Source organism: Mizuhopecten yessoensis, unplaced genomic scaffold, assembly GCF_002113885.1.
Source record: "Mizuhopecten yessoensis strain PY_sf001 unplaced genomic scaffold, ASM211388v2 scaffold7141, whole genome shotgun sequence".
Classification (NCBI taxonomy): domain Eukaryota; kingdom Metazoa; phylum Mollusca; class Bivalvia; order Pectinida; family Pectinidae; genus Mizuhopecten; species Mizuhopecten yessoensis.
In genome coordinates, this window is record NW_018406901.1 from 124,813 (window position 1) to 143,555 (window position 18,743).

Consider the following 18,743-nt stretch of genomic DNA (forward strand, 5'->3'; position numbering starts at 1 on the left):
CCTCTTTAGATGTTCTCAGAACAATATTCGCTACAGACTCGAATGACCATATATATACTATTTGTTTATAACAAGTAATATCGATTATAAGAAGTACAGCCCAGTATTATCTTCACCATGTCATCGTGTTCATCCTTTCTACAGTTAAGTACACGCGCACGGTAGACTACTGCTATAACGGGAAGCTGACAATTTGCGAAGGGAATGGTGTTGTGAAATCAAAAACGTAAATGAATATTCAAGTACGGATATTATTATGAAAGATCAATAGCGAGAGTGTGTTTGGAGTTTGAAGAAAGCAATCACGATTCTACTATAACTTTATACACCCATCAACACGAAAATTATAGAATATTTTAAATCATTGTCCGTGTTAATATACTTTTTTTAAACTGTCTAATCCGACACAATATGGAAGACATTGATCAAATTAGACAGGATGTGGCAGAATATAAGACGTATTAGGTAGTTTTTACCAGAAATCGAATTACTTTGATGTTGGACTAGACAGGAGAGCGGAATACGCAGGTGTTGGACTAGACAGGAGAGCGGAATACGCAGGTGTTGGACTAGACAGGAGAGCGGAATACGCAGGTGTTGGACTAGACAGGAGAGCGGAATACGCAGGTGTTGGACTAGACAGGAGAGCGGAATACGCAGGTGTTGGACTAGACAGGAGAGCGGAATACGCAGGTGTTGGACTAGACAGGAGAGCGGAATACGCAGGTGTTGGACTAGACAGGAGAGCGGAATACGCAGGTGTTGGACTAGACAGGAGAGCGGAATACGCAGGTGTTGGACTAGACAGGAGAGCGGAATACGCAGGTGTTGGACTAGACAGGAGAGCGGAATACGCAGGTGTTGGACTAGACAGGAGAGCGGAATACGCAGGTGTTGGACTAGACAGGAGAGCGGAATACGCAGGTGTTGGACTAGACAGGAGAGCGGAATACGCAGGTGTTGGACTAGACAGGAGAGCGGAATACGCAGGTGTTGGACTAGACAGGAGAGCGGAATACGCAGGTGTTGGACTAGACAGGAGAGCGGAATACGCAGGTGTTGGACTAGACAGGAGAGCGGAATACGCAGGTGTTGGACTAGACAGGAGAGCGGAATACGCAGGTGTTGGACTAGACAGGAGAGCGGAATACGCAGGTGTTGGACTAGACAGGAGAGCGGAATACGCAGGTGTTGGAAAAGACAGGTGTCACTGTAGATTTTTAGCGTATCTTTATCAAAACTTTTTAAAATATGTATTACTTATACTCACGGATTCTAATAACATCACGTGTGACGTCACAATCGTGTATGACGTCAAACTTCCATCAGGAGATCACATCTTACATTAAAGTTTCTCTCAAGTTATAGCGTCCGTTTTCTTAATCGGGTAATTAAAGCTTTCTTATTAACTTGTTAATTGGGTTATGATAGAAACCAGACTTCCAGCTTGTGAGAATTAATTATGATTTGTATCCAATCTTGCGAGTTGTTTTCGCCGCAAATATAAGCTACTAGCTAATGCTTGTAAACTGGGTGCGTTAACCTTCCTAACTTACGCATTTCAAAAATTGGAGAAGTACTGGTGTAATTTGAATTTTGCCAAATACGGGACTTCCGGTTCCTCAGCGGTGGCAAAACTTTTGTACCAACGAAAAAAATAAATGTATATTGAATTTGATTTTATAAAATCCGTCCAAACCCCGTTTATTGCCAACAGCAATGAAACTCGCGTTACAAATTTGAAGAGGGAAGAAGGGACAGTGCTCATTGTCGATAGGGTGCTGTCTATTTCACTTCCGCTTTCAAGCAGACTGGCTGAGTGGCACGAAAAAATGTCAAGCTGAAATCGATGATTGTCAGACTTTTCGCTCAGAATCAAGATAATATGTTGTCAATGATTTGCAAATTCCAGAATCCTCGATGCTACATTGGACAATGCTCCTTCAAAGCGATTTGGCTGTCGTGGAAGGCCGCACAATGATACTTGGTTTGACGGGGCGGAGAATTCACGAAAGGCCGGCCAAGGGCGAGCGACAGGGCAGCGACTAATAATTGGATTGCCGTGTTCAAATAATATAGAATGAGTCTCCCTGTAATTACTAGGCAATGTGAGGAACACGTCATGTCGAATGTGTTTTATTATAGTTATGGAGCAGTGTGAGGAACACGTCATAGCGAATGTGTCTTATAATAGTTATGGAGCAATGTGTGGAACACGTCATGTCGAATGTGTTTTATTATAGTTATGGGGCAATGTGAGGTACACGTCATGTCGAATGTGTTTTATTATAGTTATGGAGCAACGTGAGGTACACGTCATGTCGAATGTGTTTTATTATAGTTATGGGGCAATGTGAGGTACACGTCATGTCGAATGTGTTTTATTATACTTATAGGGCAATGTGAGGTACACGTCATAGCGAGTGTGTCTTATTATATTTATGGAGCAATGTAAGGAACACGTCATAACGAATGCGTCTTATTATAGTTATGGAGCAGTGTAAGGAATACGTCAAAGCGAATGTGTCATATTATAGTTATGGAGCAACGTGAGGTACGCGTCATGTCGAATGTGTTTTAATATAGTTATGGAGCAACGTGAGGTACGCGTCATGTCGAATGTGTTTTACTATAGTTATGGAGCAATGTACGGAACACGTCATAGCGAATTTGTCTTATTATAGTTATGGAGCAGTGTAAGGAATACGTCAAAGCGAATGTGTCATATTATAGTTATGGAGCAACGTGAGGTACGCGTCATGTCGAATGTGTTTTAATATAGTTATGGAGCAATGTACGGAACACGTCATAGCGAATGCGTTCTATTATATTTATGGACCACTGTGAGGAACACGTCATAGCAAATGTGTTCTATTATATTTCTGGAGCAATGTGAGGAACACTTCATAGCGAATGTGTCTTATAATAGTTATGGAGCAATGTGAGGAGCACGTCATAGCGAATGTGTCTTGTAATAGTTATGGAGCAATGTGAGGCACACGTCATAGCGAATGTGGCCTATTATGGTTATGGAGCAATGTGAGGATCACGTCATAGCGAATGTGTGTTACTGTAGCTATAGGGAAACCTGATGATGGGGAATAGTCATGTCGAGTGGTTATAGGGGAACACGAGGAGCGATAATTGTTGAATGTGTCACGCGGTATTAAAGGGGGAATGTTATAAACATGCCTCGTCGAATGTGTCTTTTATAGTAAAGAGGAACGCGAGGAACGGATAATGTCGAATGTGTCTCACTGTTGTTATAGAACAATGTGAGGACCACATGTCGAATGTGTCTCACTGTTGTTATAGAACAATGTGAGGACCAATGTGTCCTGTTATAGTTATGGAGCAATGGGAGGTACACGTCATGTCGAATGGGTTTTATTATACTTATATGGCAATGTGAGGTACACGTCACGTCGAATGTGTTTTATTATAGTTATGGAGCAACGTGAGGTACGCGTCATGTCGAATGTGTTTTATTGTAGTTATGGAGCAACGTGAGGTACGCGTCATGTCGAATGTGTTTTAATATAGTTATGGAGCAACGTGAGGTACGCGTCATGTCGAATGTGTTTTACTATAGTTATGGAGCAATGTGAGTAACACGTCATAGCGAATGTGCTCTATTATATTTATGGAGCAACGTGAGGAACACGTCATAGCCAATGTGTTCTATTATATTTCTGGAGCAATGTGAGGAACATGTCATAGCGAATGTGTTCTATTAGATTTATGGAGCAATGTGAGGAAAACGTCATAGCGAATGTGTCTTGTAATAGTTATGGAGCAATGTGAGGAACACGTCATAGCGAATGTGTTCTATTATATTTATGGAGCAATGTGAGGAACACGTCATAACGAATGTGTCTTATTATAGTTATGGAGCAATGTAAGGAACACGTCATAGCGAATGTGTATTACTGTAGCTATAGGGAAACCGGATGATGGGGAATAGTCATGTCGAGTGGTTATAGGGGAACACGAGGAGCGATAATTGTTGAATGTGTCACGCGGTATTAAAAGGGGAATGTTATAAACATGCCTCGTCGAATGTGTCTTTTATAGTAAAAAGGAACGCGAGGAACGGATAATGTCGAATGTGTCTCACTGTAGTTGTACAGAAACGTATGGAACATATCGTGTCGAGTGTGTCTCGTTAAAAAGAACGGGGAACGCGAAGAACAGTTCATGTCGAATGTGTCTCACTGAAGCGATAGAACACAAGGAACAGATGGAATGTGTCTTGCTAAAGTCATTGGGGAACACGAGGTATGGATCATGTCCAATGTGTCTCACTGAACGTATAAGGGAACGGGAAGAGCGATTGATGTTGAATGTGTCTCACAGTATTCATCGGGGAACGTGAGGAAAAGGTCATGTCGAATGTGTCTCACTGTTGTTATAGAACAATGTGAGGACCACATGTCGAATGTGTCTCACTGTTGTTATACCAGACGCGAGTTAATGTCAAATGTGTAACATGGTAGCTTCAGGGGAATGAAATTGAAAGGAACTTGATATGACGAGGAAAATATGGTAACGAATGTGTCTCACTGTAATGTTAGGGGAACGCGATGAACGATTTATGTTAAGGGTATGTGTCTCACGATCTTATAGGGGAACCTGAAGAAAGGTCATGTCGAATGTGTCTCAGTATAGTGATTGGGAAGGCGAGGAAGGATCATAGCGAATGTGTTTCATTGTATTGATAGAAGAGTGTGATCAATAGATAATTTCGAATGTGTTTCACTGTTTTTATAGAACAATGTGAGGACCACATGTCGATATGTGTCTCATTAGCTTTATGGGAACAAGCTTATGTTGAATTTGTGTCAGTAAACTGACAGAGCAATGCGAGGAGCAGAACGTGTCTCACTCAGAGACGTATATACACGTGGATGGATGGATGACGGGTTTCGCGCCTACATGAATCCGCCCTTACGGGTTTCATCTCACTGACGTATATACACGTCTCTGATCTCCCTTTAAGTACGTGGTCGCATTGGGGAACAGATCATGTCAATGTGTTTTCCAGCAAGGAGGGAAGCTTGATGGGAGTAAAAAGATATTGAATGAGTGAAAATAGACTGTAATCGATTTTGTGTGTGGTAACTACGACTTTTTTTTATCATATTATCGTTATTTGATCCCCACGGTATACAATTCACACCGCCAACAACGGCTTTGCTAGGGGTTTACTCCTCGACCAGGACACTCTAAAGCCAAAACCCCGTCCGTTGATTCGTCTGTTCGTCCCTTGTGAGCCATTCCGCCGATCTCACAGTTATTCCAAGCACGTATGGTGTGTTGTAGACATTGTGGACAAATATTGCATTTTCTGTGATGAGTCGGGCGGGTTGGTGACGTGTCTGGTTAGCGACGTGTCGGGGTAAAGGCGTACTAACGGCGTGACGGTGATGTTCTTACTTGTCGGAGGGAGGTAGTGTAAGGGACGGCATCGTGTCGTGATCTTGTGACGCGTCAAAGGTAGTGACGTGTCGTGGCCTGGTCACGTGTGTGATTTGGGGACGTATCGAGGTGATGGTTTGTGGTGAAGTGCCGTCAGAACTGCATATGCACCGTAGTGGTTTTAACGTGGAGGATCGTCTGATGTTTTTAGCAGTGGAATATTGGGGCATTTGCTGTAAATCAAATCAAACTTTATTCATTTCACATCAAATTGTAAAACAAGTTCTACTAGCTTATATTAATCACTTTTATTTGCCTGGATGGCAGCACGCAGGGGCCTTAATGTGGGCGGAAACCGGAGTACCTGGAGAAAACCCATGTGTTCGAGCAGATGACTCCATACCTTTCCATGCCTGATGGGGGTATCGAACCCCGGCCGCCCTTGGTGAAAGGCGAGTGCGTTATCCACTTCGCATATGTGGATGACGACGTGATGGTGACATAATCTTGAAGCTTGTGAAAACATTGGTTTTGGTCATTTAGTGATGAGTTCAAGGTGGCCACGTGCCAGACTTGATGACTCATGCGGTAGTTGGTGACGTATCGTTGTTGGTGTCGTATTATGTTTGGTGACGTGCGGTGGTTGGTGACGGGACGTGGTTGGTGACGTTTCGTAGTTGGTGACGTGTCGTGGTGGGTGACGTGTCGTAATTGGTGACGTATCGTCGTTGATGACGTGTCGTGGTTGGTGACATGTCGTAGTTAGTGACGTGTCGTGGTGGGTGACGTGTCGTAATTGGTGACGTATCGTCGTTGATGACGTGTCGTGGTTGGTGACATTTCGTAGTTAGTGACGTGTCGTGGTTGGTAACGTGTCAGAAAGTGGTTGCAGTCCGGGTTGGTGATTGTTTTAAGTGATGTTTCGCATAGATGAATGACATGCTATGATTTGATGACGTGTCGAGTCTCGGTGACATGTATCAGTGACGGGTCGGAGGATACCGTCAATGGGGCTTTTTACATGTCGGTAGACCGGTGACGTGTTGATGATGTTGACGTATTATGGATAATTCCATGTCATGTTTGATGACGTGTTTAGGTGACGTGTCGGGGTTGATAACGTGTCTGAATGACGTTCGAGAATTGTTAAGAAACTTCATGACGTTTAATGTGCTGGTAACATTAAAAGAAAATAGCGTAGTGCTTGCCAGTATATGAGTAATAAACGTAAGATACACGTCCTAACCTAACTTATAATTATCCGTGTTTCCCCGTTGTGATATATAAATAAACATACCATGTGGCACCTGTTCCACGAAAAAGCTTTTAAGAGGAAATAAACAGTCTATAATACCTCCTGTGAGAGGACATATCGCGTACACCGGATAAAAAAGACATCGCGGATAAAATGATATGCGGTTGGGGAGTAGGTTCGGTAATTACAACTGGTCGCGGAGCCGCTTCCGTGCGCAGAACTACCAAAGAGACCGGAGCAATGGCTGCTACGCACTTGTCTATGACACCTTATTTGGTGCCGTACAAACGAGATTTATTTATCAAGGCTGCAAACACGAGAACTGGCATTTTTTTTTGTATTCAAACCATGACGAATGATCTAATAACGTGGGATTGCAAATTATCTAAAGCTCCGGCTACACTGTATTGATTTCAACTTGTCTGTTACTGTGTGATTATTTTCGGAGACATCCGACTGGGTTTTTTGTCTTGCCGAATTGGATATTAGAGACATAATAGGATTGGGGACCGTTGTAAAAGACAGAGTCTGCATGATATCGATAATCAGCCCGAAGCATGCTTCATCTGTGTCGCAAGTATGCTTGCTCTTCTCGTGCGGGTATATGGTTAGTAATCCAACAGGGATTTCTTTGGTCGCTCCAGAACCGCTCAACGCCGCCGGACTATCTATCTATACAGACGAACTCGGGAACTTGGATGACCCCAAGAAAAATATCTTCCTAAATAGTTCGGTTCATCTAATATTATTGGTCGATAGCCGCTAATAAACTTCAAGTCTGTCAACGGGATGAATCTATAGAGCCTTGTACACATTCAAAACCATTGATAATCTGTTGTGTGTAATTCCGGGGCATCAAGCAGAGAGATATTTGGCAATCAATAACGCTCTCCTTAAGAAACCTCTTAGAAAATTAAAATGGGTAATAATAGTAGATCACTCTCCTACAAACATGCATACTAAACCGCCAATGCCTCTTTACAGCTTATAGAATGCTTATCACAGAATCAGCCTCGGCATCGGTTACCGGTGCAAAGGAGCTGGTATCTAACTCAATAGTAATAAAACAAAACACCGCAGAACATTCCTAGCTTGATAATTGGCGCATATACTACATATAGGGGGACATTTAATGGCTCCCCTTTTAATACCTATATATATATATATTACACAAGTATTGCAGAGTATCGATAGATTTGACGAGTTGAAAATATCGGCATATTCCGCCCTACGAGTAAAATATCACTGGCATTCAGTTAAAAAGGGAAGGGGGGGGGGGGCTATTTAATTTTATTGATATTACATTTTAAATGTGTAAAACACGAAATGTTTACGGTATTAAGAAAGTGATAGAATTAGTAGCGATATTTAGTGCATTATTTGAATGACGTCACACATGACAACAAGGTTTTGAGCCGTTTTGAACAGGTTTCTTCTCCGTGCAAATCGACTGCTTCCTGTAACTCTATGGTAAAATTTGCCATGAAAATGTAATCTTCTGCATAAGTTCAGAAGCCGTCGCAATTTTAATTAGTTTCATCAAGAATATACTCTAATCTACATAGATGCACAGCGCTGTAGCGCCTTCTAGGGCTGTGCTCGACCGCTATTGATTTTAGAATTGCTGCATTCATGAGTGAAATGCAGCTCGATATACAAGATATCTAGCTTCTCAAAATTGTCTTGGTTGAATTTGCGAACCATACAGTTGACAAACTGGTATCCCCTTCACTCTTGGTCAACCATATCATGTTTTAACTGACCAATGAGTAAGATTGTATCTGCCGATTTAGATACAATTATTCTTTCGTACAGGAGGCTTACATTTGGTCCCTTAGGATCGGCGTCTTGTTTTCGTTAAACGTTTTAGATATAGCAAGAGTAATTTTGCTTGATACGTGTTGTAGGAGCGGAGAGGAGCGCGAGAGTCAACTCGCAGAGGCAGACGTAAATGTGTGGTATCGTGTCGTGTGATTAATACAGATAGTCCCAAAACGTCAATTTCCCTATTTATTTACAAAAAGAAAATGGCCGAGAGGGAATCACAATCTAATTGTTGAAATAATCAAAACTTCAATTGGCAATAAAACCGAACGTCTGCGTAAAATTGTCGCTGTGTATATTCTCTCTGGAGCCATCGAGGAACAAGATTGTTCCCGCAATCGCTGGTGTAGCTTATATGTAATGAGTTATGAGCTAGTTGTTCGCGCACAGCTAAGGTCATAGGTCATAGTGTCCACAGATGATGGGGCCATGCAAGGGACATTTTTAAGCGCCAACACGCTGAAATGTCATAACCTGAATAAGTCAGCTTACAATATCACCTAGAATGGCCCCCGTCTCTAGAATATTGAATCATTTAGAAAAAAAATAACTCTAATGTTTTTTTTATCACCTGGATGTCTGATTCTAGTTTATAAACTAGGAGAGATCAGCTAGTAGTAAAATGCAGCCAGGAAATCCTTCATAAAAACTTAGGGGCTGGTAGGCACTCTAAATCTCACCAAGCTACAACATTCTGAATACGAACTACCAATAACCGCTTATGAAAATAGGAGTTACGATAAATTAAGGTGAAAAGTTAATAAAAATATCTACAGTACAAATGTAGGTTACACAACGCAATCATCTAGTAGTGAATGCGACAGAAATTGCGGTTTCTGCAGGGGTCCCACATACGTTGCCATGGTCTCATCTTGCTATGGATTTAAATTGTCGAGTCTGCTAATCTTTCTGAATTGTGTACTAAGTGTCATTAATAGCGTTTTTGAGCTAGATGCTGGATGTCGACGACAAAATGTCTATTTTTAACTGGTTCCAGTCCAAATTAGAATCTATAGTAAATCAGTCAGCTACTTCCGGTACCTGAATGACTTATAAGTCATCAACTTCCGGTCGGTAAGTGATTCATAACTCAGATACCTCCGGTCACGTAGAGATTTACAAGTCAGCTGCTTCCGGTAAATGAGGGACTCGTAAGTCAGCTGATTTTAGTTCAAGACGGACACCATTAGTCCCTAAGTCATATGGTTTTTGGCATTTAGGGACTTATCCGTCTGCTACTTCCGCCACATATGGACTCATTGTCTTTTAGTCTGCAGTCCAAAACTCCCCGACGACATTCATTTGGTAATCGGTGATTGAATACATTGATGCCCCGTGGGCTAGAAAAGAAAGTATTGGAAGACAGATAGATATTCAGGGCACATTCTCGTCCCAAGTCATCAAGAAGTCGATATGGCGGAAAAAACTGACACCAACCCTGGAGGGACAAAATGATTTTAAAAGTAAGAGCACATTTAGTCATGAGTTATCTTTGCAGACTAGCGCATATATATATATGGCAGGTGATACAATGACAGGCCGATAGTTCCCCCTGTCTAGCGGGCCATTTTTTTCTCATGCATATGGTCCACTTGTTCATACTGACATTTGGAAATAATCCATTATCGCCGATAATAACATATCAGGTTTTTTGTTATTATCATTATTATTGAAACTAGCCTCAAAGCAAACATGTTCAGTTTGATATCATCAGCAGTTTTGTATAACATGGCTGCCCTCAGAGATTATAAAGAATAATAAAAAACCTTGAAAATCGATAAAATCATATCAATGCCAATTTCAGGCCGGATGTCAATCAATGCTGTAAGCCACGCCTATACCTTACCTTGCCAAAATCCCACGTGGTCATGGATGTCGTCTGTCGACTTTGATTGACAGAGTGTACATTAGCCAACCAAATAGCGGCTTTTGAGACAAGTCTTTGTTCACTGGAGTGGAGGTGAATTATAGACGGTATCGAACGCACTCAATCTCGAGTAACACAAGTCGAGCTAGGGCATCAAGGCCTACCACCTCTAACCGTTACGCATGCGTGCTCCCGACTCAGTAATTATTCTGACGAGTTATTACTCCGCTAATGTCTGACAAAGGGAAATACACCCAATAGCTGCATAACGTGGACAGGTCGTGGGGGCTGGTCCCAGGCTATTTCGTTTGATAGGCCTGCTAAATGGTACTTTAAAGCTCAACTTTGAAAGAAAATCACTAGGTTCCCACTAAGTGTAGGGACAAGAATCCCGATCAACGACGTTTCTTAAAATAATGAACGACTATTGTTTTCGACAAGTCTCGTAGATATTTTTGTAATATTTCTCAGCAAATGCATCAAAATTACTTTGGAGGGACGGCTTGATCAGCTGGGATGTTATGACAGTGAACCGAGACAGATGATATCGAAAACATGAGGGAGGGATATGAATGGGGGGAGATAGGGGCAATGGCGATAGGCTCCTATGTCGGGGTTCCTTACACAAAATGTGTCCATGATTAATTAGTTATGTGGTCGATTCGACAATAAAAATGAATGAGATAATTATTGTCAGTGAGGAATGAACTAATTCGTACTCAATATACGTAACTATCGATCGAGTCCCGTCGCCATGTTGTAATTACTGCAGTGATGTGGAACCTGACACGTTGTAACGATCTCGTGTTATATGCCTGTCGTCCATGAAGCTTTCACGGAATTCCATTTGCTACAGTGCTCTCGCTCACCCCGATAAGCAGATTCTATTTCGTGTGAAAATAAAGATTAAGTTCCTTTCGTGATCTGAATCGTGTATATCTGATAACACATTGATGTTGGTAGCACAGGGACATGTAACGTTGTAAACGGCGATAATAACTAAATACGATAGTTGAGAGGAATAGATCATTGTACTTGTCGTCAATAAAAAAAGTCTTTGTATCAGGTTATATGACGTAGTACTAAAAAGCATATGAATATGTTCAAATATAGTATAGTCGTTAAACCCTGCTGATAAGCAGATTACGAATTAGAATCGGTTTAGAGAGGATGGATGACCAGGAAATAATCGACAGAGAGTATATGAGACAGAGAGGGAAAGAGAAGGGGGAGGGAGAGCGAAAGAGAGAGAGAGAGAGAGAGAGAGACAAACAGACAGCAGGTTTGAAAAGAAAAGGTGGTTGTTGGAAAGCGAAAAAAACAGTTCTGAGAGGGTTGATTTATCAAATAAAATAGCTTAATCACTTAAGACGTCAGCTTTAGTAACTCTGTTTTAAATTGTTCAAATCTAATAACACTCTTCAAATATCACATTCACCTCGACATTTTGATATGTTTTTGTTTTGTCTGTGAAGCATTTTTGAAAGTTAGTTAATAATGTAGAGCCATGTAGCAGTTATAGACCTTGTCCAGATAGCTCTGTTGATGGAGCGTCTGTTTACTATTTGGAAGTCTTGAGTTCGAATACATCGGTACCGAATTACTTCTAGTATTACAAACTGCTGCCGTGACCAGGCCCTGCGATCGATCAAGACGCCAAACCCAGAACAAACACACGCGGCTCTTATAACTACGAAATGATATTTTGATATTACTTCAGAGTACAGAGTGTAACACATGGATTGTTGAACATAAAACACATGCATGTAGTTTCGGAACCACCCTCAATCTTTGATTGCTATGTATGGACAGAGCGACAACAAGGAGAGGGAATTTTGATAGATGGGAATCATAAACACGGTACAAACTTCATATTGAATACGTTATGACCGTGTCGCCCAAATATATTATGATATACCTCAGTTTCACGGACAAAGACCTCGTATTCCACAATAACGTATGTACTGTCTACAGCAAATGAATTGTACGTCTAAGCAAGCGTGAAATTTAATTTAGATTACAGTAAATCTGAGAGAATCGCAGTTGAACCGCGACGAAAATAGAAAACATGTCCCACCCCGATAGAATTTCAAACTACCCTGAATGGACAATGGTGTAGACGGCTATTCTGTCATTTACTAGTCAACGCTGAATAACTACAGGAAAGACGAGACCATTGGCGAATAGAACAGTCGTCAGTATTAGGTCGCGAGGTAAGCTGAAACGGTAATACGTCGATTCGGGCAAATAGTTTTACTACGTACGTGTTACAAGTACAGGTGGTCGATTAGACGAGGACAACCGTTAATATGTGTCGTCTGCTTGGAAGGTCCACATTATAAGCTCTATTGAAAATACATTAATAGTCGATGAAGAAACGGCCTACTAATTTAGTCCCGATGAATACCGCCGAACAATCTACCTTCTAAAAGGCAATTTAGGAGGATAACTGATATTACAGGTTTCGATGACATAGAGTTGGTTCGAAATTTAGTGTAGACCTTGTTTCTTCAGGCAATTAAAGCGGCGTAAATTTGATATATCGAGTCCTCTCCATGATACAGCACGTATATGTAATTGTTGAAAGTCCTGATTAGTGATACGTAAATTTATGTTGCTCGAAAGGTCAAAATTTGCTATTCTAATCCGAAATAGAAAACCGATCAGATTCGTTCTAAATGATAGGGCTATTTAAAAAATGTATTCAGACCAATTTAAGTGAGATTCTTGGTTGTATGCATTGCGCAGCGAACTTGTTAGGTCTGTAAACCAACTACCGCCAGATAGAGATATATGTACTAGAAATCGACTTTCGATTCTAATTAGAGCGGCAAGTGTAAAGATGACGCAAAAGTGTCGCCAGCTACCGGAGTAATAATCGACGTCATTGGACAAATATTAACCAATCAATGATGTGTCTAATGTGCCTTTGGAATTAGCCGCATGCAATGCGTTACTGACAGCTAATTATCAAGGGAAATGTTCCTAAAAATGAAAATGAAAGGCAGATTAAGGATATATCCCGTCCAAAGTACCTCCCTCAACATGAAGAATGTACCTCTGGTCAAATGCCATTTTGTAGTTGGCACAAGACCAAACGGAATGATGAATTGAAATTATTTGTCTTTCCTTTAAAATACTGATATAATAAAACATGCATTACCCGCGAGCGAGGGAGATATGAGGATGTTTCTATATCGACAAAACATGAACATTATTTTCCTCCGGGGGACAAATATCTTATCTCCCTCATTCATGAGCAATCAATGTATAAAGTGATTATAACCATGTGCATCATTTCTTTTTGGTCAAAATAAATAAAATTATATTTTGTTTTATAGATTTTCAATTTCCAACTCATGAAATACGATGTAATTGCTTGAAATCAATTGTTGTTGTACCACGGAATTAGATTAGTTATCTAAGTCCGTGGTTGTACATAGGAAAGTATGATATTCTCGTAACGTTTCAGCGAATACTGATAGTTATTTCATTTGGCGGTTACTTTTCCCAAGCAGTTCTTCGCGGGGATTTTAGTTCTAGAAAGTAGCAACAGCGGTTACAATTTTCTTTATCGTGAGATTGTTTAATTTGCTATTGACGCCGTCTGCAAAGTGCGAATACTTTTATTTCGCTGAACTTCAGTGCTTCACTTCCCTTCGTTGCACTCGAACTATGCAAGAGCGCTTAGCTTAGCTAACCGATCCGGAGTCGAGAATGCTGAAACTATACATATGGACTTACTTAATGGTCCATTCGAAGTGTAGTCTCGTATTATTTTCACAACTTCGTTTACAGACTTGAGACTGCTCATCACATGAGCACAGCCTCGTCATCAGACCATATTTATCTCCCTTCTAAATCACCGAGAATGTTGCTGACTGGCAATGACGTAAAAAAACAATCTTCGATATAAATATTAGATTTGTCACCGAATTGTCTGTTTAAATACGTTTTGTATTTTCAGCTTGATCGGATGAATCAACAAGAAGCATTATCATCGCCTGACGCTGTCTCTGTGTATCCGGAGCAAACACGGGCTGAAGGCGACTTATCCAGGGGCAGTGGTACAAATATTGGCATACAGTAGTCGGCTACGATGTTTGTACATGCATTAAAGCAAATATGACTGGAATGGTTCATCAGCAACCATGTACTTCAGACAATCAAACACGCGAACGGGTCGATTGGCTGTAGATCATACTCGTTGCATCATGTAGGGCGGACGTACATGCATACCGACAGACATCCACACATTTATTTGTAACAGACGGACAGTGGACTACCATCAGACAGACAGATTACCGCTATATACATGTAACATAGAAGACGGAAATGACAAAGTAGATAACACTGAGCCAAGCGGAGGGGCGTACGTCATATGAATTTATCAAGACGGACAGACAGACCGCGAAACAAAGTTAATTAGAGTATTATATGCTCTGTCATGCGAAGCACATGCAAAATCTCGATAGAATGAACAATGAAACAACTTGGACTGCAGAATAATATTCAGCTCATTATGTTAGTGCATGGTGCTCGAGTTAAAAGCGATGAAATGGCAAAGCAATATGAACCCAATATATAGGCAGGAATGACGCTGGGTCCTTATTATGTAACGCTCCTGTTTATCTAGTTAGTCCATGTGGTACACTAAGATTGCATTGTGTAATTTACCGCACGGACGAACAGACATATATATATATATATAAGCAGATTATCATTCTTGTTACACACATGAGAATCTGTATAGTGTAACACAGACCGGGAAACAGACACAGCTATTCAGTACATGTCAGTAAACATGTGCAACTGATGTACGTTTCTGTGTAATTATCCAATTACAATCATCTCTCCACGTGGGTGCATCGAGGGGCGGGGCTTGTCTCGCGGCATTTGTGTCTATTACAAACATACTAAATTTCCATCCGGTCCCGGGCCCGCATGGTACTGGTCAAAGTCAGCTGAAACCGACATATCGCAGACAAAAGCAGTGTAGTGCGAGTCTCTCCCGGTGATCGTACATGTGATTCCCGACTCATAAAACAATTAGCAAAACGATATGAAGATAAATAACGGCGAGGATGAGGAGAAGTCCGCTCCCCCGGGACGCCAATTTAAATCAGTATCATTTTAATTATTACAAAATTTCGCTAAAATGAAGACTTAAATTTCATTTGCCCTTTATGTAATATGTTTATTACCATAATGAACTAGCAATATCTAAAAAAAAATGCTTTCGACTAAATAGCTTATTTGCGTCTCTGACTTTGTGTAACTACTTTCTGTGTAAGTTGTATTGCATGCAGTGACCGTCAACCGCAAATAGACTCCCATAAACCCCTGCTAGTGTATGTTGACACCGCTGCATGCAAGAACTAGTGCAAGTCTAAAGAATAATGTGCTGGCATGTCTTTGCTAAGCATGAATGTAAACATAAACTTAATTGCCACTGTGGTTCCTATAGCATTAGGATCCCCAGCTTGTTGTGACGTCACAGTTATGGCTAGGACGATATCTCAATACAGTGTAACAGCTGAGATACATTCTCTGCATTCATCGCTGACATGCCAGTAGTGAGACCAGCAATTCTCCACTGTTATAAGATATAATTAACTTGACGCTAGCTTAGTTATTATCATTGATTCATGTTTAGAGAAAGTACACGAAAAGTTTATCTCAAATTTCACGAAATTCATATTAAGAAATGAAATCACGCAAATTTCACGACCGCGCACCCCTGCAAAATTGATACAAAAATACAATTTCACACAAAGTTAACTAAAAAGGTTGAATTGTAAAAAAACATTTCCTAAATGACTACCACCATTTCCCGTATCTAGTATCCAGGCACTCACAACCCATGAAACGCCTTTATCGACAACTACTTGGGATTCATTATCTTTTATGCCAAAAATAAAATATCAACTAAAACTTCTTTTTAATGCAACTGTTAAAGATAGGCCTAATGGGTACTAAAATTTCTTTCTTTCATTTTTAGAATTTTGCCCAAGATATACAGACAACGACTGTATCGAGATCGCAATAGCCAGTTTTCGTGTTACCCACGGCTATGAAGTCGGTTTCTCCGACATGGTCACACAGACATTTAAATTATCCATTATTCAGAATTACTTTATTTTTGCTCTCTCACTTTTCATGACATTAATATAATAAAATACCGGACTTGAGCAAGACTGTATTCCCATCGCACACTGCATCGTTTTATAACAGCTTTGCTCATGTCCAAGAATTAAAAAGAAAAAAGTTAATGTGAGTTATTATCATTGGTACTGCCGTGACATCCGATTTCAGCTTTCATTGTGTATAATGTGTATAACTGGCGGTGTAGCTGGAGCCGAGCTGGTACATAGTGTTATGCAAACACCGCTGTATCGTTCATCTTGAAATTATGTGACATTTCGAATTACAATTAACATATAAATAATTCCTGCGAGTACGCTGCATTTGCCAAAGACATGTAAAGCTGCAGTATACCGTTGTTCACTGGTTGCCATCCCTCATCCGCAATATAACATGGCACTCGCTGGTGTTATGGCTCCGATTTAACGTAGCCGGGCGCTCGCATCAGAAATCTATTCATGCTAAATGAAGAAACACAAAAGATATTCTGACCTTCATAAAAACCACTATAACACAGAAATCGATTGCAAGTAATACCACGCAATTTAATACCAACGAGTCTCCAGGCTGGAGATTTGGCGCTTAGCCGAGATAACGTTTTAGTTCTCTCTGATGTACACAACACAGCACAGAGAAAACACGAAAGATCCGGTGAACTGACTGGCTGAGACCAGCTGACCAATCAGAGCGAAGCCATTGTCGGCGCATTCAATTAGCCTGTCACTCAAAATTGTACTGAAAGACGCAGACGACCAGGTCCACGTGCACCTCTGTGATAAAGTGGGCGGAGCTATAACTGTCACTCACGACACAGAAACTCTTAGTATACACCTGGCTTCATTCGCGAGGAACAGCACTGCTGCGTAATTGCCAGATTTGATCCTCATCATAAAAGCGACGCATTACTGTATTTCGTTATACGTTTTTTAAAATATGATACTTCTATTGCGAATTGCGATTCTAGAACTAATACGACTACAATTGTAAGTCAAATATCGATTTCACAGTAACGAGAACAACACGCTCTATTTGTGTTAAAAGCTGACGCCCCAATTTACGTTTCGATGGCAGTTTTGCAGTACAAAGAAGACAACATATGTTTACAACAGTTTCCATGGATATTAAGAGGCAACATATGTCAATATTTCGCTATGACGAAATGTTTTGCCAGTTGATCTATAATTAACAGATTAGCAGAGAAAACGTAAAATATACAGTTAGAATTATGAAACATCTGTAAACTATTTTTCTTTTAATGGTACGACAGTTAAAAATATCATATTAATTAAAACATAATTAACACTGAAGAAGTAATAGAATTATATTTTTCCATATGCTTGAGAGGTGTTGACAGCTATAACGTGATTGTAGTTCTGCAGACGATGTAAACCTAAATATGTAGCTGAATACTGCAAACTCACGCCAATAGTTATATTGTATTCCGGAATATCGTCATAAGATAGCAATTAATTCTATTCAATGTTTCAAATAAGATATCATCTCGTATTGCGGGAGACATAAAAATCCCATATGTTCGTGTGATTCTCTGTGACGAGGAGCGCGAACCAGATCAGCACACCTGCAGCTGAAATCGACAACCTCAATACATGGAAATTGACATCGGGGACAAAAGCCGCGACCGAGGAAGATTTTCTGGGCAACGGCGATAATTAGACAGAAAGTGTCAATTGTGTTCGAGTTTATTCCGAGTTTATGACTCGGAAATTCATGCAATTTTCGATGAAAAAAATCCAATTAAGGAATTCATTTTCATAACTTCACTAGGCAGGCTTTTTGTGTGCTCGTGGATGAAGTACAACGGAGTTCAAACGAAAACAACAGTGCTTCATTTTTATTGGCCTGTATGGTTTTTATCAGGAGTACGATTCAAACGAAAGTGACAAAGAATGAATCGTTTTAATCTACTGTTTGTATAACACACACGGCTTTGTTGTTCTAATTGAGAAACGGTTATGAGCTTTTAAAAATTCTATTTCGTTGTTTTACTGATTTATGAATAAACAAAATACGACTTTTTAATGTTAAGTATACAATGCGTTTAAGTGTAGGATATAGATTGTTGGAGATTTATCAATATATATATGTCCATGAATAATACTGGTACGTGTCAATATCATATTACCGCAGGGGGGTTTGACGTTTTATCAATACATAAAATAGATGTGATATATTTCTTACAAAGAGAGAGAGAGAGAGAGAGAGAGAGAGAGAGAG

General features: G+C 40.4%; 1 protein-coding gene across 1 annotated transcript; it reads right to left on the reverse strand.

Moving 5' to 3' along the window:
• Window positions 1-487: 487 nt before the first annotated feature.
• On the reverse strand, window positions 488-5,468 carry LOC110453131 (proline-rich extensin-like protein EPR1). The gene is made up of 2 exons (XM_021501972.1): window positions 5,437-5,468; window positions 488-1,163 (listed from the first exon to the last, which is right to left on the reverse strand). Exons 1-2 carry the CDS (start codon window positions 5,466-5,468, stop codon window positions 488-490), a joined length of 708 nt encoding a protein of 235 aa, XP_021357647.1.
• Window positions 5,469-18,743: the final 13,275 nt, after the last annotated feature.